General features: G+C 39.3%; 1 protein-coding gene across 5 annotated transcripts; it reads left to right on the forward strand.

The window, feature by feature from the left end:
- The first annotated feature begins 837 nt into the window (after positions 1-837).
- On the forward strand, positions 838-23634 carry klhdc3 (kelch domain containing 3). 5 transcript variants are annotated; one of them, XM_040034416.1, is made up of 11 exons: positions 841-1083; positions 2594-2859; positions 3908-4084; positions 4299-4414; positions 4502-4573; positions 6073-6286; positions 6568-6654; positions 8003-8111; positions 17409-17482; positions 19143-19221; positions 21457-23634. In XM_040034416.1, the coding sequence occupies exons 2-11, from the start codon at positions 2748-2750 to the stop codon at positions 21521-21523; spliced, it is 1107 nt and encodes a 368-aa protein (XP_039890350.1). In that variant the 5' UTR covers positions 841-1083; positions 2594-2747; the 3' UTR covers positions 21524-23634. The 5 variants fall into 5 exon arrangements, with proteins under 5 accessions (XP_039890351.1, XP_039890350.1, XP_039890352.1 ...); XM_040034414.1 differs by having other exon boundaries at positions 845-1083; positions 2594-2852; XM_040034415.1 differs by having other exon boundaries at positions 845-1083; positions 2597-2852.
- Positions 23635-23891: the final 257 nt, after the last annotated feature.

The raw sequence follows: 23891 nt of genomic DNA on the forward strand, positions 1-23891 counted from the left end.
TAGCAAACTGCAATGGTTCATCCCTTGAGGCTTCTTGGAAGTAAAATGTAAAGAACTGAGGGTTGTTTAGCATATTAGGAAAGTACTTCTTGATAAAGAGAGATATGAAAATGTTTTTGAACCAAAAATCAAACTTGTTTGGACACAGTAATACAAGCTGCAAAACATAGTGTCAAGAAGGTCTTGATTGTTTTGCTATTAGTATGTTCAAATGTAAGTATGACTTTAAAGGAAGTTTTATCACTTCTGACAGCGAACTTGCCAATAGCAGGTTGAGTTTTGCTCTTCTGTTTTTCTGTTTCTTGTTTAAATTATTCCTCCGGCCTCCCTCTGTTGCACTGGGAGAATGGCCAAGATTTGATTGTTGGACCATCAGACTGAAAAAGACAAACAGTGAGTTATTAGACAATACACATATCCATTGCTGTTAACGGGTATAGTAGATGGATACACATGAAGAAAAATCCAGTAACTGTTTTACTGTTCAAATAGGAAGACTGCATTTGCTGAATATATTTTATATTTCCGCACTCATGTAAATTTTTGAATGGAGTGTGTCAAACAGATATCCAACAGATAGTTTATCTTGACGAGAGAGCCTTTAAGTAGTGACTGCAATGAACCCTAAAAAAGAAAAATCAGCTTTCCTGGATGACATTGTGATTGCAATCTTGGTATATTTTCATTTGCATGTTAAAAATTTTCATTGTTATAGTAACTGGTGACATTATTATGTGATCACACCACGTGGATGACAAAAACGTTAAGCTTCTGGGTCACCTAACAGGTTAATCCGGCCATTCTGCAAAACATCACAGTTACATTAAGACACTCAACTCTAACTTCTCTCTGTGCTATGCAAAAACGGTGTCGAAAAATGCAGCCGCTGACCTATTTTGCACTTAGCACGGCAGTTAGTAAATCCATCTGTTTTTAAAGCAGAAAGACTCACGTGCGTGTTTTCCCCAAGTATAAAACAGCCGACAGGGGGTGCTCGCGGTAACTTCTCATTCCATCACGCTTGGTAGGGGCTCTCGGGGGATAGCCCTGCCTGGCTGCCTGTCAACCACAACCGGCTCGAAGGTAGCAAAATTGAACATATATGAATGTTATTCTGTTTCACTTGACTAACTCGTAACTTTGCCAAAGCTGGGAGTGAATGTCTTTGTGTTACAAGTTGTCTGTCGTTTGTTTAGAGTTTACGTTAGCTTGCTAACAGCTAAATAGTTAGCTTCGACTGTTTAGCTTTAGCCTAGCCTCTCAAAGCCTAGCACCTTGGCTGTCAAACAGCTGTTTGCAGTAGCACCATATTCGTTACTGTGGTGGTGATGTTGAGAGATAAGCGACCGCGGCGGCTAGCCAGTGCGCCTCAAAAGGTTGTTGTTATGCCTGTTAACGTTAGCTAAAGAGCAAAGCTAGCTAGTGTGTGAGGCGTCCACTGGGTGTTATAACTGTTACAGCTCAATGTCACCAGCTTTAGATTAGCTTCATCTGTCAACAGTTTGTGCTTCGGTCAGTCGAGATCTGTGCAGAAGTATGCACCCATTTACAAACGAGTCTTATTTACTTGATAGCCGCTGTGCACTTTGAAGCACCGTTGTTAGTCATCTGATGTCAACAGTGCACTGTTCAATAGGACAGGGGGATAGAAGGTGCTTTCTACTCAGCTCGGCTCTTGCAAAAATGTTCATGTTGTCTAATTGTATAACAAATTATTCGAGATGAGTATTAAGTATGTATAAAGGAAACTGTGTGCATTTATACTGCTAACTTTGAATAACCTGGGAAAGGTTAAACGGTTTAACTGTATTTGCATGTTGGGGTGTCAATTTACCCATAGTGCACATAGTGCAATCATCGAAAATATTGGCTCCAGTTAAGGTTCACATGCCTGGTGACTAGATTTGTGCTTCTGTTGCTCCTCATAGATATGTGGGCTTGAAATAGGTCTATGTTAAATGGTGCTCTAGGGGTGTTTTATTTTTAACGGTAAACAAAGGTTGGAGGTCAGTGGTAAAGTGTGTCACAGGGACAGAATAAGCAAGGGGAGAGGCAGAGTTACTTGTGTTTAACAAGTAGCGTTTTATGTCACTTAAATTTCACTGTTCAGAGCTGAAAATGTCGCTTTGGAAATGTTTAATTTCCCATTGAGCTAAGAGCTGCAGGTGTACTTCAGTTTTGTCAATCGTTATGGATAAAATAGGCAAATTATGGTTGTATTTGTTTTTAAGAAAAAAAACAATAGAAACACTCACAAATATTAAATTGGCAGGATTTCAATACTGTGTATAGATTGAGCAATCTCCTTGAGTAGTGTGGCAGTGTTTTGTGTTCCTATAGTACTGCCTAAAGGAGGCACATGTTTACTCTGACTTTAAACTCATTGTAGTGCAGTGGGTGGGTACAAAGTGAAGAGTGAATAGAAAGGGGTGGTAAGTGTAGGTCTAATCACCTCTTAAAATACCCTGCAAGCATAGATACAGAGGCTTGTACCTGTCAGCAACAGCAGAGCTGAGGTTAGCCCAAGGGAACAACAGTTACCCTTTGTTGTCCTTGATTGCCCCCTCACAACTTACCCTGTTGTTCTCTTTAGCAGAGTGCTGCTACTACCCTTGTTGTGGTCACAGGTTTTAATGGCCTTGGTTTGATGGGAGCATCAGAGTGATGGTCTAAGCGCTCACAGTCACAGAAGTGGGGAATGTTGCGCTGGACTGTGCACCTAGAAGGAGGGCCACGGAGAGTCAACCATGCTGCTGTGGCAGTGGGTCACAAGGTGTACTCCTTTGGAGGCTACTGCTCCGGGGAGGACTATGAGACACTTCGTCAGATTGATGTGCACGTCTTCAACACAGGTATGTGGTAAGTGTGTGTGTGTAGAGATCAATTGTTTCATTTGTAAAAGTGTTTAAGTTAAAAAAAAAAAAAAAAAAAAAAAAAGAATTAAAGGATATTCTGGAAAAAGACTATATTGATGTTTATGTAAAATTGATTCATGCACTTTTTTTTTTGTATCTTAAATGGGTGGGAAAAAAATCTATTTGACAGGCAGGACAGCACTTCTTCCCCCCCCCCCCCAGTGTATTGAGAAAGGTTAAGAAACTGTTGTAATTTGTTGAATGTGAATGTGCACAACTTTACTGAAAACTCACTCAGGTTGGCAGTTAAACCCCAGCTTTTCATAGCGGTTTGCAACAATTTTTTTTTTTCCAGTTGTTGTTTTTCAGTTGCTATCAGACAAGCACAGCTGTTTTCTTTAAATGGGTTAAGAGAAACACCCTTAACTCATTTTGCATGGTTTTTCCCCATTGTGTGGTCAGCCACCTGCTTTAGGGTTTTACGACTTCCCAAAGTAGATAGAGCCTACCTGCTATTGGTGTATCATGAAAAGATCTGTGGAACTAATGCTTTGAGTGTAATGGAAATGGGACCTCTTTAACTACAGTTTCCTGTCATCTTGCTTTGTCCTCCTTCCCCCATTGACCCATTTACTGCAAAGACTGAGTCTAATTTTTTTTCTTTTCTTGATGGTACTTTTTATTATTAAAGTGATGTGAACTGTACGGAAAGCTCACTGTGAGAGAGTTGTAGGCACGTTAACAAATTTTACATTTTTAGTTCTCAGAGCAAGAAAGATATGGTAATAAAATAAATTACTGACTACCAACCTAATATCCATTTAAAAAAAAAAAAAAAAAAATAAAAAAAATATATATATATACGCGCGCGCGAATAACTGAATTTGTAGAACTTCCTTTGTAACACAGTAAGTATCAAGTAAAATTTGTCAGGCAGCATTGTTTTTGTGTGTTTGTTTTTAATTGAATTTTAAAAAAATGTTCTTTCATTAAGTTTTTATATTTTATTTATTTTTTAATAAAGGAAAATGTTTACTTTTTGTGTTTTTTAGTGTCATTGCGCTGGATGAAGCTGCCTCCAGTGAGGATTACAGGACTTGAACGTCCCCGTGAAGTGCCATATATGCGTTATGGCCACACAGCTGTGCTGCTGGATGATACTATCTACCTCTGGGGCGGGCGTAACGACACAGAGGGGGCCTGCAATGTGCTCTATGCTTTTGATGTCAGTAAGTAGACCCTCGTCTAACTCGTGCTGCTGAGAGTTTCAGGGTGTATTTCCTTTGAGATGAACCTGTTTGAAGTTAAAATTGTGACAACAAAAAGTAGAGGAACTGTTTTATATTAAGAAAGCTGTAGCACCTGCATGCGTGTGATAGTTTTCCATTGCATGTAACGCAAGTGCTCTGATCTCAATATTGAACAACTGCGACTGCTTCACAGATACTCACAGATGGTACACACCCAGGACTTCAGGGACTGTTCCAGGGGCGAGGGACGGCCACTCTGCCTGTGTCCTGGGAAAGGCAATGTATATATTTGGAGGATATGAGCAGCTGGTGAGTTTGATTTTTGATTTATTTTTGCTTACACAAACTTTCTCTGTGAACATTAAAAATGAATCTTTTTTTGTTTATTTATTTTAGGCTGACTGTTTCTCCAATGACATCCACAAACTGGATACCACTACCATGGTTTGGTCACTAATTAATGCCAGAGTGAGTTAAAAGTCACTAGCTGTTGCTTTTCAACCGTTGCTGGTTATTCCTTGACAGTTTTTCTGTATTGAGCATTAAAAATAATTCTCCTAACAAACAAACAGGAAACCCTCTCATAAAAAACAAAGATGACACAGCTGAACATCAGCAACATAAGTTCCCTGTGGGTATATTGGCATGTTATAAAAGCAGCGCAGTGTGGAATTTCAAAGCAGCTTCCTGCTAGGAAAGTTCAAAAAGCCTCACACTGGATTATATACAGTCTCCTTTTAGCAAATACTATTTGTGTTTATGCAGTCAACATGCTCATGTGATTAAACGCTTGTAAAGTATATTTTAGTCATCATATGACAGAGTTACTGTGGAGGAAGTCAATCCATTCAGTTTTAGTTACAGCCATGTTGTCAGTAAGGAGATTGGACTGTGGTGCTTACAGATTTAGCGGTGCATGTGACTGAATAATACTTAGGATTGCATTCCTCTTTAGGAAAATGAAAACTTCTGTGCTGTTACTCACTTGCTTTTTTCCCCTTTGAACTTTGGGATCATTTAGTGTTTGTATTTTTACATTTGCATGTGTAAAACTCACTTTTCAGTATTGGTTCTGGTATTCTTTCAACTATGTTAACGATTTACAAAGCCCCCCTGTCTGCATAAAGTTCATGGTTAGACATTGGCAGCACATTCCTGAAAGGAAGGCTTGTGAAAGATTTTGGCATGACTACAGGGCAGTGACATGTAAAGTGAGTCGAGGTTTGCCTCTGTTAGAGTTGGTTGCAGTATGTGAGAGCAGGTCCTGTTTCAGTCATATTTCTGGTAAAGTTCATATATCTTGATTATGATTCTGTGTCTTGCTCCCATTACATTGTTTACACTATCCCAATGACTGGGCTGACTGGACACCACTATCCCTTTGAAAAGGGATGGTGGTGCCTGGGGGAGGTTTGGGATTCACTGTGGTTTTGTAGTTGGAAAACTGATCCACTAGATGGCAGTGTTTACCTGAAATTGCTGTTTGTTTGTTTTTTTTTCCTGGGCGAAATGCCTGAGATGGTTGATCATTTATATGGAACGAATGAGCTTCAACACTGTCCCTTATATTGAACGTAAGAGTTGTTTCTGACATGTAATGGTTTTGTTTTGAATATTAGGATTTTTTTTTTTCTTATCCCAGGGAATAAGATCTGGAATATTTTAGGAAGATGAATTCCATACCAAGGCTTATGATCAACATAACTTGATGAAATTTTAGATTTAACTCATTCACTGCCAGCCATTTTCAAATCAGGTAACTCCCCACTGCCAGGGTTTTTCAATTGACGTCTATAGACGTCAATGGCAGTGAATGAGTTAATAAAGACAGTAAATTAAGTTTTACCAAAAATGTTCTCAATAGCTATAACTTCAGTGTCTGAGTAGACTGCTCTGCTCTCTCTTCACTAAAACTTTGAGTGTGGAAGAGTGTAACAGTAACATCGTGTGTTGTCTTTGCTCTGCAGGGAACTCCAGCACGCTGGAGAGACTTCCACTCGGCTACCATCATTGGGACAAAAATGTTCGTGTTTGGAGGAAGAGCAGATCGTCTTGGTCCCTTCCACTCCAACAATGAGGTCTACTGCAACAAGATCAGAGTATTTGACACAGAGACTAACTGCTGGCTGACCACCCCTTCAACACAGCCACTACCAGAGGGACGCAGAAGTCATTCAGCCTGTAAGGCACAAAATACACACATAAAATCGACTGTGTTATTAGACCAGTATCTGATTAAGTTCTTTTAATTTGAGTTCTGTTTGTTCCAATATATTTACAGGCTAGGTGCTAATCTTTTATATGCATCTAGGTGTTGGATTAGTGTTGTGAGAACAGTGTTGTCAAATATAATCTGCCAACGTTATTCGATTAAACAAATCAAGGTACTTTATCTGGGTCAAGTGGTTCCTTATAGTATACTTCAAATATCATTAATCTGGACTTTTTATTTATTTTTGAAGTTTCCTACAATGGAGAGCTGTACATATTTGGAGGATACAATTCTCATATGGAACGACACTTCAACGACCTTTGGAAATTCAATCCAGGTAAGTCTATATTTACATCATTTAGATTTGGAAAACCTGTCCTGTTGCTGTAGAGCACTGCCACTAGAGGGTTTAATTCCTGGTAGCTTTATTTTTTTAAAGAGTTCTTTAAATTCCACCCTGACTATTTACCTCAATACAAGAAGTGCAGGACTAGCTTGTGTTGACCTACTTTTCTCATTTCTTCATGCATAAATAACCGGTCCTCCTCCGCTGCATAATTGACATTTGCGTAATGGTGATTGGCTGCTTCCTTTTTCACCACAAAGTTGCTTTCTGTGTTTCATGTTTTGCAACACAGATGCTGGAATGACAGCCCATTCAGTTGCTGATGAATGTTACCTGATTGCATTTCAAATTGGTTTAGGAGGTTTTCTGGAAGAAAGCCTCAGGCTCTTGTTACATGCTAAACATAGTCATTGATGAAGCAACACACCTGTGGTAAACTCGTTGTGTCCTAAATGGTGTTAGATAGCACTATATTATCTGATACTATCTTTGTGTCAGGAAATAAATGACAAAGGTAATACCAGGCACTAGCTAAAAGTCCATTGTTTTAATTAATTTATGTTTAATTGTCTCCCAACTGCCATTTCTAGTTGTAACTAGAGAAAACCATTGTGACAGCAGTTGCACATGGTGTTGAATCATATTAAAAGTAGATCATTAATGTAGCGATGTGTTGGGAAACATTGGCAGGGAATTTGGACAAGGACAGCCATAGCTGTTTTCTAAACTCTTCTCTAGTTTATTTGAGGATTTGGTCTTTTTTGTAGTGGATATGATCTTATGTGCCTGTGCTATTTAAAGCTGATTTCTTCAGTTGCCATCTAAATGTGCTCTGCAGTTCGCTAGGTGGCAGCACTTTAATTTTAGTCATAATTATCTAAGGGTCTGAATGGCCTGTTGCTATAGAGATGCAGTGATGCTGTTTGGGTCTGAGACAGTTCATCCTTATATGGAACAAGTGAGTGAGCTTCAACATCGTCGCTTACGTTGCATGCACTTCATAGAGGATTTGTTTCTATTTTTGAAATGTAAGATTTTGTGTTGAAGGTTAACCCCCCCTGTCTCTTTTTATTTTTATTTCTTTATAAATATTCCTTTATCTTAGAGCCTTGTGGTTTAATATTTTTAGGAAGCTGAATAAACAGCAGGCATAGTGAGAAACTCTTCTAGTTTAGCTGGTATAATGTAACCTCTTGTAGTTTAGATTTATTGTGCTGCAGATACATTTCCAAAGAAATCTGTCATTGTATCTATGCCCATTCTTTTTATCTATTCTTGTTTTTTATATAAAATATAACTTTTAATATAATCAAATTTTTGCCTTGTGTGTACACACTAGAAAACTTCACATGGAAGAAAGTTGAACCTAAAGGGAAAGGCCCGTGCCCTCGGCGGCGTCAGTGCTGTTGTATGGTTGGAGATCGAATCATCCTCTTTGGAGGAACCAGGTGAGGCACAAAATATTAGTACTTGACCTAGATTTGAACTTCAAACATTTATTTTTCAATTAAATTGTCATCATTTGTCAATCATTTGTATATTTACATCTCTGCCAAACATTTTGTGTGTGCTGTACTCATTAACTCATTCCCTAATTCAGAAAGAAATGCATGTTATCAAAGTTTGCCCAGACGTTCATGTAATGACACAATGTAATAGACACATGCATGTCAGAGTCAATATGATGGAAACTTTGTATCGATGTTAAGATTTTGAACATTTACAAAAAATCCCCCCCCAAAAAACATAATCCGTTTACCTGGGTTCACCTGATAAACTCTTTGAGTTCACAAAAAGACAAAAATCTGGTCCGGTAGCCTAGCATCTGAGAAATCCTTAATAATGATGTTTACACCATCTGCGCTGGTGAAGGTTTCCAGGCAATTGGAGTCTAAAAAAAAAAAAAATACATGTCTTACCTCTACTTCTCAGGTTCATTTTAGAAAATGTACCAAAGGACATGAAATTAAGCATGGATGGACTTCAGTCGCTCAAATTTTAGTTGTTCTTTCAGGAAAAATCACAATGGCTCCTCATTGCACTAAAGATGACTGCTTAAGTGTTCTTTTGTGTCCTTGCCTTCACAGCTCTCATAAAAAACACTAAATATGGGCTTTTTGCACTCAGTTTTTTCAGTGATTGTCTTGAAGGGGTGGCAACTTTTTGTGCATCTGACCATTTCAGGACAGACGACAGTCTTCTCTTTTCAATATGCCAAACACAGTCTGGATCCTGTAGACTGCTGTCTACAGTAGTGATAACCAGGGGCTTCGTAGCTGGTTAGGTGCCGCTGAGGTGGTGACGTTCTTGTGATAGGCCAGTAGCCGCTGGAGTAATGAGGTAGCTTACAGCATCGTTCAGGGTAGTGCATGTCCTGGGGTACTGTTATCAACAAGACCCTGTTATCAGGAGAACTCCACTGGGATAACCTGATGGTGGGGATCACAAGGCTGTGGATAAGGCTACTTTCAGACCCTCTACGTCTACGTGCCCTGTAGTTTTTGAGCCACTGACTGTTGCTGGATGTGTTTTGTAAAGCTTCACTTGCTACCACATTGTGCTGTCCATCACACCCCAAAACGCGTACGTGTGACACACATTTCAAATAATATGCAAAAGCATAATACAGAAGAGTTGTCTCTCTAAATTTGTAATCATTAGCTATTCATGTAGTACTGAGAAGCTTATAATGAAAATGACAAGCTCGGAAGGAGTCTTAATTTTTGAAGGTTATCCTTTGTTTAGGTACTCACTGGGATTAGTCCAGAATGGAGTCATGATTTCCTGTTCTGAGCAGATAGGGCTGGAAAAGGGAGTGTCACTGAGCTGATGAAGGGAGCAGAGGAAGAAATCAAACACTACATAATATCTCTGACATCCTGTTTAAAAGCCCAAGGGCACAGAGGTTAACATATTCATGAATCTATCTTTAGAGGAAAAACTGCTTTGTCTATTATGTGCTTGGTAGTTGCTGTGTTCAAAGTCTGGAGAGGGGTTTTCTGTTACTGTAAAAATTGGAGCATGATCCTCACAGGCTCCAAGTAAGTTGGCCACACAGGTTCTCTTGGCCAGCATTGCTCATTATTTTGTTTTTGTTATTTTAGAGCACACTTAAGCTTCTTACACGCAGGAACTCCCATAAGCATTTGCACACAAACACCATCCAAGCAGACCTAAATTCTTTTTCGTCTTTTGACTAATAAAGTTGTAATTTTAAGATTTGAACAGTGTTTAGGCTTTGTCTTGACTTGCATTGATAAAGACTAGCCTGATCCAGTTTCATTAACTAATTACGTTTGAACAGTCCATTTAAAACCAGCACCTCTTGTGTTTATTTTTGCACGGCCTAACAACATGAGGGCTGTTAACAGGGCTAGAAAGTTATTAGTGTCTGTCTCAATGCAGTTGACGAATGCTTGCACAGGCTGCCATGAATTATTTGCTGGACACCTTGCTTGTGTTTGTTGTGGGGCTCCTCATTTCAGTAGATCTTCTGAGGAAATTGTGTTGAAATTTATAGTCCAAATGTTGTTTTCCTGAGTTGGTTGTCCTTTCAGACTGATCTTAAACAGAACCCCTCTGATATTTATTCCCAGTTTATTTTACCTGCAGGAATTTGTTCAGAATAATTTATCACTTTAGTGAAGGACTGTTAAACCATTAGTTCAAGCATGACTGCTCTGCTTTCCAAAGGGTTGTGCTTCAGTCGTCTTGCAATATGCTAAAATGCATTTGTAAAATAAAATGTAGGAACAGCTGAATGAGACACACTGCTGTTAGCAGAACATGAAATTCCAAGTATAAGTAAGATTTGCAGCCAACAAGCCTGGTTTACTCTAATTTGGTGCTGTTAAATTTGGATTCAGATAATCCTTTTTAAGTGGAAGATACCTCTATTTTAATACATGCTTTCACTTTAAAGGTAAATGAGCAGACTGTGTGTGTGAAAGACTGGCTGGGCATTAGTGGCAATGTGTTGAGTACCACTTGCGTCAGTGTAAACAGGACTGCTGAGCTGCAGAAAGGCGCGAAAGTCTGCCCCATCTCTGATTTATGACCTTAGGGAGCATTCTTTCTCACAGAGTGCAATTTGATATACCCCCAGTACCTCTGCTACACTCATTTACTGAGTCTTGCTCACTGCCCCACGAAGGACGACCCGTGCATGACCAACTCCACCTGTACCGACCTTCACCTATGCATACAAGCAATGAACAGTTAAACCATGTAAATTGTTTTCTTCTTTATTTCTTGCTTTTTTCTTTTTCTTTTTCTTTTTTTTTTTTTTTTCGTTCCCCGAGGAATGAAGCGCAGCTCAAGTTGAGTTGCGTATGAAGGCAGAGCCACACAGTGCTCATGTTGTCATTGTTGGCTCTCTTCTCACTGTGTGTTTAATTTCTTACGACAAACCCAGGTTGAGCTAAATCAGGAAGCATTTCAAGCCTGGGAACAGGGCATCCTATGAGGGGCAGGAAGTGAACAAGGACATGACAGCTTGGCATGCTGGGAGCAGACAGCTCGGAATCTATGAAGGGAAATCTGGCACAGGCCTCTGAACTACTTGGACCTGATGTGCATTCATTCCAACAATGCTTTTAGGGAATGTATTTTTACCATGACGGCATTCATTCATCTTTGAATGATGACAGACTTAAATTATCTGTGTGTTTAAATGTTAATCTGTGATTGAAGGCTTTTTGTAATTGCTTGATCCTTGTTGTCCTTTGCGCCTTTTTTTTTAGTCCTTCAGCACCTTTTTGTGTATACTGCTGATAATTAGTTTTTTCAAAAGCAGGTATAGTTTTCATACACCTAGGATGATATTACTGTGCATAAGTAAGAGCAGGTAATACATCTGACTCTTACATATTTCAGAGATTACAGAAACCTACTTATAATCTGTATTTACATTTACAAATCAAATACATGATGATAAATATAGTGTGAGTGCAACTCAAATGGTTAATAAAAAAATAATACCGGTGTCAAGATGATATCTAATAAGATGAAAGTGAGGTGTATGTTTTTCTTCAAAAATAACTCCTTCATTAAATGAACTCTTTTGTTGATTAAGGAGAATCATGCAACTCCTGTCTTGAAACTGCTGGTCGTGTCTCCACAATTGGGTGATATTGAGCAACCTGGGATATTTTACGGCCTTCAAAATCTAATTTTTCCATTAATTTACTTATTTGCATCTGAATGTCAATGCTTAGATATTCTACTGACTTATGTATTTGGACACTTGGTGCCTTTTCTGGTGGTGTTTGCATTTGTCTGGATGTCTTCACATGACTTAGTGAGTCACAGCTCTTGTTGGGCTTACGTCAGCATGGTACACACACTCTGCTGTGCCAACCTTAACACATTTGTTCCATTTTGGAAATATGCAGAGTCACTTAGTACATTTAGTAAAGATGGAAAGCATGCTGACGCCATTTCTAACATTAGATGGAAAAAACAAACAGTTTTAATATTTCTGGCTTCTGTCGAGTCATTGCACTGGATGAGTGGGTTGAAAGCTCTAAATATAAGACTCTGGGTTTGAATTACTTGATTCTAAAACTCAAACAGATCGGAGTCGTCTGATCTCCACTGAGAGTGAATTGCTGCTTTACGTAATTAGCAAGCGGGAGACCACATAGCAGGTAATCTTGCTGGTAGCCAAAACATTCCAGCTCCAAACCTCTAGTTTAAGCTACCAAAATCTCACTGGGATATTTAATCTGTGTGGAATTTAACAGCTCATTATAAAACTGCAATTTGGTGAGCCAGAGAAGTTCTGCAAAGTCCAGGGGTTTTTGTTTAGTAGTCCAGGAAGGTCAGAAGCCTGGTGCCTCTATATCTCGGACACGGCTGAATTGCGCCTTTATCAATAGCTGAAGTGGCAGCTGTTACAATAGACCATCTGGTTAAAACGTGACTTGTTATCACCCTGGAACCTGCCTGTCTAAATGTTAGACTCAACACAGCATGGGTCTGAGAAATGATAGTCCTCTCTTGCCGGGTATTGTACCAAAACTAAAAAAAAAACTCTGCTTGAAACTTTAATATTTTTAGCTTCATTAGGCTTGCTACAATGCCAACTTAATATCTTAGATCTGCCACAGTGGAAATCGACTCTATAGATGCATGCCTGTCAGCACAACAGATTTTGATACCACACATGTTGTCTTTTGGCCTTTGGTGTCAAAGGGTACCCTGCAGAAGTTTCCTTTATTATTTGTCTGTGTGTTTAGTATTCCTGAGATAAAACCTGTCAAACAGCGAAGGTGACCCCATCAGGATATGGGGCATACTGCGCGTGGCAGGACAAGACCTTGGGGGAGCTCAGCTACACTGTGATTTACTCTTCAAAGACAAGCTCATGATAGTATTTCATCTGCATCTTAACCCTCCTTAACCTGCTAACGGTCTGTATACATTATGGTGGCGTAGGGGTTGAGTGTTGCACAGCAGCTCAAATAAACAGCCTTACACAGATGATGCATTGTGATGCTGTTGTCCATGTCAGTAGACATTTCTAAATAGTAGTATTTTTGAGTTAGTGCTGTCATTACAACTAAAACACCTCTGTGCTTTTTGGATTAGTAGAATAACGCAAGACTAGCCGATTTCACGCATACACAACATCCCTTAAATTTAGACATTAGAAGACGAGCTTGCACGTATGTCTGCATCTGAAATTTAAATGCTCTGTGTAAGTCTCTGCAGCCTAGTACAATGTCTGTTTGACAACACTGATTTACACTCATGTGAGAGTGGTGCTGGGAGGAGGCCAGGGAATTCACTCGACAAGTGTTACTTGCCTCCTGCACACACTACTCGGGCAGGTCTGAAGCAGGGTATCTCCTGCCATGTGCTACATGTGAGGGGAAAAGACAACTCTGGACTGTGATCCTCCTTACATTGTCTGGAGTTTGTGCTGAAGCTGTTTAAGTAGTAAATTACAAGAAAAGCCCACCAGTCAACTTGTGTAACAGGATAATGTCTGATGTTTTAATCAGCAAGTCGTGTTTTAAACAGTGCTGCTTTACATTAAAATTGATATTTCTGGAAAATGATGGAGTACTCTTATAGCAGTACTATAAGAACTAATTGCTCAAGCAGTGCACTGATGGAAAGTTAACCAGTGAGCTAATACATGTTATAATGATCTATGAGAACTGTGTTTATTAGTATGTAAATGGCAGTGTATCAAAATCAACCAAATAACCTATTTTTTCAAAATGAATCTGGCAGTTAAACATTTGACAAACCCTTTGAGAACCAGTTATGTTGAGAGCTGTGAGAAATGTTTTTTTTAAATCACCCTAATTTTTCTAGGTAGCTAGGTTGATAAGAACCTGTCCTGGGACCAAGGGACCAAATTACTAACCACTCTGACTTTGCAGTGCCTTTAAGTATTATCACTAAGTGCAATTATATTTTATCTAGAGAGACTGAAATTTGAGTTGCATGCTTCATTAGGGGTTGGCATCTCTTCTTTCTAATCTAAAGTCAGTTATTTGTCTCACTGGGAGCCAGCTACAGGTTGTATCTCACCCTCTGCATGGGGTATAGGTCTGGGCAGCTCTGTCTTAATCCACTGTCCAGCCACTGCCCAGGAGGGGGCACAGATAGCTGGGTAAGACGAGTTTAGACAGCAGAGATTAAGCCAAAAGCATTGAATAGAAATCTATTGAGCAGTGATAACAAAGACCATTACAAACTCTTGCTGGAATCTTAACAATCTTTTAAATTCCTATTGGATAATGTCTATATAGATTGTTTCATTATATTTTAAATGCTTTTGCTTTTTACCTTGGGTAAGGTTAATAGACATGACCAAGCACTGCCTATACTCTTAATGTATTGAATTTTAATAATTTTTAGCTTGTACTGTTGTCTGAATGACAGTAACAGTTAAAGCTTCTTTTTTTTTTTTTTTTTTTTTTTTTTTTTTTTTTTTTTTAAACAAATATAACCCACCAGTTAGGACCTGGGTTGCCCATCATATCAGAAGTAATTTTAAAATGTTGAAAGCGCATCACAAACTGTTCTCGCTGCTTTCATGTGTTTTCAGTCAAGGTGTTTCAGCAATAATGTGTAAGTCTGGCTCTCCTGATAAAGTCCTCTACAGGAAGTTGTAGTGCATGATGAGTTCCTGTGAGTTAGATGGTTCTGATGGACCAAAGTTCAATAGGAAGTGGAGAAAGGAAAGGGATGCAGATCATATCATTCCCAAGAATGAGGATATGCCCAATGAAGCCACTTAAAACATGCTTACGACAGGTCAGGTTCCAGGTATATTGTTGACTCTATTTGTTTTGAGATAGCAGAGGTGTCATGAATAGAATTTCTATCTGATCCAAATCTTCTCTTCGCCACTTCGTTTTCAGTGTTGGTTCTGAAAGTAAGTTGCAAAAATTGTGGGCAATTAACTTCTTCGACACTTTGAAATAGTCCTCGGCTCTTTGGTGTCTCTTCATTAGTTTTAGGACTGTAGCTCAACTCTTTGTTCTACACTTTTGAAACCTTGGTGTGTAAGATAATGAAGTGGAGCAGGTAGTGCCTTGCTAGAGAGGACCGGCAATTAGGTGATTAGACGCCCTCATTGAGTGTTGTTTGAAATAGCACTCAGTGTTGTTTTAGTGGGGGGGTGGCATCACTCAGGCCTCATTCAGACTGGGAACCACTATGCTGTAGGGGGAGGAGCACTTTCACACATAGTGATACTTTGCTGATCAAGTAACAAAGTGGCCCATCAAACACCAGGATGCCACATAAAGTCACACACTGTGACTTTCCCGTTTCCGAATAGTGCGTCAGACAGCCATTATTGCCGCTGCCTCCATAGTCTGCTTCAGCCCTTTCTCTTTGTTGTGACCCATAAAGTATTACCATTCCCTAATTTTCTGCTGAATTTCACACCCTGACTTGCATTATCCACGACCATCCAAAGAAGCCATATCCCAGTGGATGCAATCTTCATCTCTGTGGTTGCTCGTGTTAAAACATTCCCTTATCTGTACTCTTTCACGCGTCAGCATCCAAGGCCGATACCCTCCCTACGGGTTTACACAGTAGTTCACAGCTACTGCGGGGTGCTCTTTAGATAGAGATGTTGCTTTTCATTACTTCTGTTGTGTAGCCAGGTTGCTGATATTTGTCCATTCCACACATGTGGTATCTAAAACTCCCAAGTAGCTGAATATTTCTATATCATACTGTTTCTTACATTAAACAAATGCTGTTAGCTGGCTTAACTTGAGAATGATGCACTTAAAAAAACAGGAAACTGTTGACTGAATACGGCAATGCCACCCAACAGCATGGTGTTTTTTTTTTTTTTGTTTTTTTGTTTTTTTAGGATGTTTGGGGGGGAAGAAAAGAAAAGAAAAAACAAACAGCTGTAAGACTGATTTAATGAGTCATATCAAAGCCATTTGTTTGGTTAAAATTAATCATCAATACTAATTATCACATGAGGGACGTTTGTGCTAATTTAATTCCGGTGGTAGTTTTAAAGTTTCAGGTAACTCACATGTGTGTCATACATTAAAGAGTGAGTGTTTCTCACCACTATTGAAATGTACCCTTTCAATCACCACAGTAATGTTAGAGCTTGGGTGAGTATTCTGATAAAGGCTCCCACTTTAAGCCCGGGTGGGTCACCTCCTGGGGGGCGGGGGGCGTAATGACTTCCCCAGCTGGCCCCCTGGGACGACGGAGCTCGTGCTCTGCATCTCTCCTGGCTGCTTTAAGCCACCGCCGTGTTTGTTTAGGGAAGATTAGCAACGTAAAACCCTTACAACATCCTGAACACGGAGCGAAAGGAAGATGCGATGGAGAAGACAGCAGGAAAGGGTGAGAGAGATTGATGGGTGGTGGCGAGACGGTGCATTGAGATCAGCAAGAGGATGGTTCAGGGCAAGAATGAAAGATGAAGAGTGATGAAAATCGTAAATGCAAAAAAACTGCAACAAATCTGTTGCCAACAATTTTATTTTATTTTTTTCTTCCTGTGGTAATGTCTGGGTTGGTTGGACACATGCCAATCACTAGCTGGTCCAAAAAGCATCTTGATTTTACTCTTAAAACTTGGCTTCTGCATTTTACACTTTCTCCTTAATGGTTCCATAGAACGCAAACGGCTTGGTGAATTTAAATGTAAAGTGTCGTTTTATCTTCTAGATGAGTTTTATTGTTACATTATGAATATAAAGCAGTCGTGTGCAGCGTGCATTTGGAAAGCTATATGTACTACCTTGCTATATGTGCGAATAAATCTGAACTGACAGGCTACATTACCTAGAAAAGGTAATTAAAAGAATGGTTTAACAGGTATATAGTTTGGGCTTGTTCAGCTGTGGTGCACCAGGTGTCACAGGTGTATGTGCTTAACTGTGGCAGGAAACAGATGTGCAGTGATATCTATGGCTGCTCAGGTCTGGGAGACTATCAGCATTGGCCAGTCTGTCTTACAAGACTGCTCCACTTCCTGTGGACCTAAATCATGCAACGCATGATAAGGAGAGCTGTGTGATAGCTCTTATTTAGGACAGTCTGTGGCTCCCTGATTATGGTCCCAACTGATTCATGTAATAAGATAAATAACTGAGTCCAATGCTGGAATTCTATGGTGTGTGTGTCTCATTAAGTAGTTGAGTAATGCTTACGGTCTTTGTAAGCTGTGTGAATTGTGCTCATGAAAACAGGAAGTTTATAGAATCGCTCTAACCCTGTTACTTTTCTCTTTACAGCCCCTGTCCAGAGCAAGGAATGGGAGATGAATTTAACCTCATGGATCATTCAGACCTGTATATCTTAGACTTCAGTAAGTACTCTTGTCTTTATTTGTATCTCTCTTAGGATTCTGTGTTGTTGCAGATAATGCACCCCCCAAGCAATTTTTGACTCAATGACATAAAGAAAACATTAGGATGATCTCAAAGGAGTCACCAGAATCGATGAACTGTGTTATAATCTGAACCTGCACCTTCATGGTTTAGATGTCATATCTATTTTACTGCTTTAGTTCAGTCCTGCTGCTTTAATAGTGAATTATCTCACAAAATCCACTGTACTGCTTCTCAACAAAGGAGTTGGCAGCAACTGGCTGGTAAAGTGCAGGTTCTGCAGCTAAAAAGACAGTAGGTGGTCTCCACTAACTGTTACAAGAGTTAAATTTACAAGCCTGGCTGCACGCTTCCAGAGTCTTTACCATTATGAGTACTTGCTGAGCTAAGGGTTTGTGAATTTTATTAATTTACTTAAACAAAAATCCTACAAACATATATTTTGACTTTTTTTTATATTATACATATCAAAGCAGCTCAACAAAATAAAAGTTAAAAAAAAGGCAGATGTTGTAATTAAGACTGTTTTACCTGTTCAACTGATATTCATCCATTTATTTCAGCTAATTATAGATTAAACCAAAATACGGTTTGTCATATGTGAACAAGATATGATGAAGAGTTAAGGACATAAAATCCCGGGTTTTCTCTCATTACCCACTCTCGTGTGTACAGGGACATCTCTGCCAGACAGCTGTTCGGATTGATTTGTGATGCGTTAATTAAGTACAACATTAATTAGAGCCCTACGGTTTTTGCCAGTTGAAGCTGCTGCAGTTAACATCTTTTCTGGCATAAACTTTGCCATATGGCCAAAAACTCAAATTCAGACTTGAGTACAAACAGAAGCCAATGCTGGTCAATAACTGTTGTGAATTGTACAGGAAATGTTTGTCAGGCAGCCCACAGATAACTTAAAAGGGAATTATATCGACTTTTCTGTTAAGATGTCAGAAAAGCAAGCTAAACAAATGATTGTTTTTAAAATAAGATTTGGGATGGGTTTTTTTTCCCCTTCTCTGTAATAAATTATGAAATGACTGCTTTATTTCTGACCAGACCTAGTATGCTTGGCCTTGGCTCTGCACGGTGCTGTCAAATGCGGCACTTCCGTCTCTTGGACTACCAAATATGGCAATATCCTGCCTGCACTGGGGTAGCCTGTAATGCTGTCAGGTCACAGTTAGGGTTTGTGTAGGTGGGCTTACACAGGGACCTTATGGGACTGGCAGTACCCAATGACAACCCCCGTGGCCTACGCTTCCTCGTGCCAGTCACGTGTGCCTTCACACTGTTTATCACTGAACATATGGTGGAACAGCCTTTGCCGATGATAGTAAATGAGAGGGAGTTTGCACGTATTATTAGAAATCTGGCTTTTAATAAGATGATTTGTGTACTGATGTGACTTCCACACTCGCGTCATCATGTCCTGCTTGTTCTCATACGTGAACACTTGCTTTATTTTTTTTTTATTTTTTCCAGCTATTGATTATTTTTGCACCCTTCCATCTACAGATTCTTTAGATCTGACCTGCCTGGCTCAACTTTGAATTCCCACAGCTGAAATTGATATTAATAGCTTGAGTATGATTAGTGCCACTGATCATCCTATGACTCACTGCACTCTCTTTTCAGGCCCTAATTTGAAGACTTTATGCAAAATAGCTGTCATTCAGTACAGTCTGGAGCAGTCGGGACTCCCACATGATATCAGGTCAGATGAGCATCCTCCTCTCAAACATTAGCACTGTTTTGTCATAGAGCTGACATATTGTTGTTCGTGCTGTTTTTATTATGCCAGTCATTGTTGCCACTACTCAGTCTCTCTCTAATTAGGTTGTTTTTCAAAAGAGGCAAATTATGATTCATTATCCTTCATTTAACTAGTGGCAAGTTTTACTCTGGCTTTTGTCTGACTTGGCTTAGGTCCTCGCATGTAGAAATCATAATTATAGATCTAAATGCATAAAGGTTCGGGTACAGAAGTCAGACAGCCAGGAACCATTTGTATAGTGCTGCTTTCAGTTGCTTCATTGTCTGTGATCACATGTACAGCTTGTATAAGATCCTTCCCTGTGATGTAGAGGAAAGGCCAAAATACAAATGCAGTACATGGTGTGCAGAGAGTACCTATTCAGCCTTTAAAGAACTGAAATTAACAATAAAGTGGACTACAAAAAGTAATTTCACTACTTTGTCCTTGGAAATTAAATATAACAAAATCTTAATGCTAAACCTTTATATCTTTGAGATGATTAACAGTCATTAAACAACTTCAGGTGTGGTTACAAAGTAGCAACATAAACTAATCAAGTGAAAAGTTGGCTTTGACTTAAATTACTTCTTGTCCACCTGAAAGGTTTTGAAATGGTTTAGGATTGCTTAAAATTAATTAATTAAAAAAAAAAAAGAAGAAGCTTAGACAGTTGTGCTTGATTATTTTAAAAAAAATAATAATAATAATCTGACCGTCAAACAAGCTTCTGTGCCAGTTCAGCCAGCCAGCATCCCAGTCACCTATCAGTCTAGTGATGACTCAAGGTGAAATGATTGGCAATGTCCATAATCCTCACTGTGTAGAAAGAGCTTTCAAAGGTTTCTTATGAAAGACCCTAAATGGTTTAATTTAAATGAATAAAGCTTATGAGCCTTTGAGAAAATGTAGCGTCTGCTGAAAGCTTATTTTTGGTTCCCCCCTCCCACCGTATGCACCCTGTTTGACTTGGTGATATATAGGAACGTCATAGTTACACCACACTGCTCATGGAGATCATGACAGGATGAAATGCTATCGCAGTTCTTCTAGTTGAATATCCTGCACAGGAGTTGGCACACAAGTGTGTAAAAAGTCTTTTCTTTTTTTCCCCCTCAGCATTTTGAATTAATAACGCATAATTTTCCCGTCTTGCTGACTGATATCAAATTGTTTTGACACATGACTAGCAAGAGACTCAATTTTGACAGCACCACTTTGATTTGTTGTGAGGTTGTAATGGCAGGTTTGGGAAGTCTTGATAGCTGCATTTAAGCCCATGTTTAATGCATATAAAGGTAAGATGCATTAAAATAGACTAGCTGTCAGAAAATGTGTATATATAAATTGCAGAAAAGCAATTTAAAGTACATTACTGTTCCCCTAAAACCTTAATTCATAGATTCAGGCAAGCTAATGGAGATCATTAGGAAAGGTGTTTGTCTAAAATTGAGGACTTCCACTAAGGGGATTTTTGTTACACGTGGACCCCCTGGAACCTGATACTAATTACTCCTCTTAGCCTCTCATTTCTCTTGCACCGTCACTGCCACCTTGCATGTTCCCCACTTTGGTGTTTGCAGTTGTGTTTCTAACCTTTTAGAGGGTTTTCAGTTGGGGTCACAAGACTTTGGTTAACTCCTTTTGCCCCTCAGTGGCATCTCTAGGTCCTGTGCCAATCTCCCCTCTTAAACACACACGTGCACAACAAAAAAACGAACAAAGCCGTTTGATAGGGAGTGAGTGTGAAACCAGACCCAGTGATAACAATCTGGAGCTCAACCTCTGACCTGTCATCAGGTCAGCACTAGACCCTGTTGTCAGCTCCTGCTCCTGATGCTCATGTTACAGCGGGGGCCACGATGTAGCCCCTCACGTGGGTAAGGTGGGGTCAGGGGTCCAAATATAAACTACTTGATTTAAAATATAAAAGGATTCTGCAAATATAAAATTGTAGACAGCTTAGCATAAGGCTCAAACCTGCCCATTTCAGTTATTTTAATAACTGAACTATAAAATTGTGAGCTAAAGAAGCTTAAAAGCAAAAAATTAAATCCAGCATGAACATCATGCCTATTCATATTTGGCACTAATAACTTTGAGTTTTGCACTGGTGCACTTTAAAATCAAATTAATTGTTTGCTGGTGATTACTAAAGCTTTTTTGTTTGGTTTTTTTTGTTTTCTTTAACGTCAGGTGGGAACTGGCAGCCATGACAACCAACAGCAACATCAGTAGGCCCATCTTCTCCTCCCATGGCTGAAGAAGCTTAAAAGTGAAGCAGAACCCAGACTCTGTTTCAGGACACTGGGCTTTTATCTTTCTAAATCGAGGACGGTTTTTGTATAGTCTGGATCCGATTTATTTTACACATTCTACAAGTGGAAACTTTTACTGACCAAAACATCCCGTGTGAGACTCCCTTGGACACCATCGGCTTTGCCCTGTCTGGGGATATTTTAGCCCTTAAGATGGAAATCGTTGATGCCTGTTCACCTTTTTTCTCTTCTTTCTAGCCTCTCTAGAAATTCAATCAGCCTATGATAATCATAGACTTCTAATGTTAAGCACAGGAAGAGACAAGAACTTCAGCCAAAGGTTTTGAGAGCTAACCTCTTTGAGGATTGTCATCCAGATGTCACACTCATACAAATGTGAACCTTCTGTTTCAAATGCAAATGGTTATTTCACTTGAGCGTTCCCTTACTTAGCCATGTGCAACTATCATGTTCATGGGCAGATAGAGCTGGTGCATGTTGAATGAAAGGAGAAGATTCTTTACCACAATATTGGAATATGATCATTACAAAATAAGCTGGTTTTCAATGTTTTGCCATTTCCCTTCATTGTAATTCTGTCAGTACCCTACTTAAGTGGCTACAAGGTGATTTGCAAGGCAGCCAATGAAAATGTCTGCCTTGTAGAGTGGAGTGCTTCCATCTCCCTGAACTGCATGCATCATTGGGCCTTTAAGATTTCCCATACACTGAATCACTAAAGGAGGTGTTTTGCAGGGAGGTATTTGTGTTCTTCCAAGAAATGCTGTAGTTTTACTAAAGGGTTCACCTGCCACCCCCCCTTTAATATGCTTTACAGTGCCAAACGTGGAAGGGAATCTTGATGCAAAGTGTGAGTGTGCGTGTAAGCTAGTGGTCCTCGCCCACCTCATTTAGTTTACCTGTTGTTGAGGAGATAATCTGATATGCATAGTGTAGTTTCTTTTTAGAGACAATCCCATAGTTTAACGATGTGACCCTCTTATGTGCATAATGACAGGCAAAATTGCAGATGTTTTAAATGCACAATGGCTGTTGACAGATTACATGCCACACTGCTTGAAAATGACTTGGAAATTCTCAAATTGGACATTTATTTAGGTTGTGGGTTTTTACATTTTATCTGACTTTTCAAAACTTGATTGGTGATGGGCTTTTATTTAAAACAAAATAAATAATCACAGCTTCACCCACATTAGTGAATGAACAAGGCGGTTTAATTTTTTAATATATATTGTCAACAAATTCCCTATAAAGACCAAAACAAGCTGTGTGTCTGTGCAAAGCCTTTGTTTCCACTGCATGCTCAGTAAACCCACATGGCTCTGATGGTTCTGTCACTGATACAGATAAAATTTGTAGGTTGGGTGATTTTTATTTTATTTATTTTTTTGACAACAGTAGTGTCTCAGACAATCTTTGATTAAAATTTAATACATATTTTTGGTTTTGGCCTTTGTTGACAACATCAGACTTAATGAGCATAAAGTCATAGGTGATAAAGGGTTAAGTTATTTTAACCATGGTTTTACTTTAATCTGGTCCTGGGAAGGAAATGCATGAGCTAAGGTGGGATTGGAAGCTGTGTAGCCACACACTCGTGAGGATGTTTTAAGTGCCGGTCCTTGGGACCAAGTGTTCTGTTGCTTTCAGTCTCTGATTAGCTGGTCGACATTTAAAAAACCAGCAGGGCTCTGGGTCCCAAATATTAGCGTTTAATAACCTACATCCTAAATATTTACAACTGTGTCATATAAAGCAGTGTTTTTAAAAAACAAAACCCCCCAATCTTAAACATTTAAGTAGCTGGATAAGTGCACTATAGCCATGGGACGTTTGACCTGACAGAGAGGAGATATGTTGATGCTGCGTTTGCCTAAACAGACTTCAAAGTTTGGGGCATTTGGTTGCCCTAACCCCTTTACAGACCTGTGGTGCCACTGAGACTCTGTCACTCTTAGCCCCTGCACACGCATGCATATTGACACACTCTTGATATTCCTCAGATATTTCTTTCATTTGTTTTGTGTAAAGTTTACGGGTGACATTTTTAGTAAGGACCTAAAATTAATTGCACCATAGTAGGATTAAAAAAAAAAAAAAGTACCTGCATAACTTTCCTAGATAATAGCCACTCTCTTTCCTCCACATAATGAAGTGTCCTGCTCCACCACCCAAATATTTTTGCGTCACATGTTTAATTGGTTAGCGTCATTTTACTTTGAGTTGGATTTACAAATGAGTGATAAGCTTCTCGTGGTTACGCTTGCTTTACCATCTTTTGTGTCGCGGACAGAACCATGATAAAGAGATTGTATGCAGAAAATGTTTTCATACCAGTAAGTATATCTTGAA

The sequence above is a fragment of the Simochromis diagramma genome, unplaced genomic scaffold (genome assembly GCF_900408965.1).
Source record: "Simochromis diagramma unplaced genomic scaffold, fSimDia1.1 OVJJ01000481.1, whole genome shotgun sequence".
Lineage (NCBI taxonomy): Eukaryota > Metazoa > Chordata > Actinopteri > Cichliformes > Cichlidae > Simochromis > Simochromis diagramma.

Bases quoted from the DNA above. Each gene is read 5' to 3' on its own strand.
- klhdc3 (XM_040034414.1), top strand. From the start codon at position 2,699: ATGTTGCGCTGGACTGTGCACCTAGAAGGAGGGCCACGGAGAGTCAAC. The intron at 4,574-6,072 runs GTGAGTTAAAAG...TTTGCTCTGCAG, and splicing joins GGTCACTAATTAATGCCAGA to GGAACTCCAGCACGCTGGAG. The intron at 6,655-8,002 runs GTAAGTCTATAT...TGTACACACTAG, and splicing joins CCTTTGGAAATTCAATCCAG to AAAACTTCACATGGAAGAAA.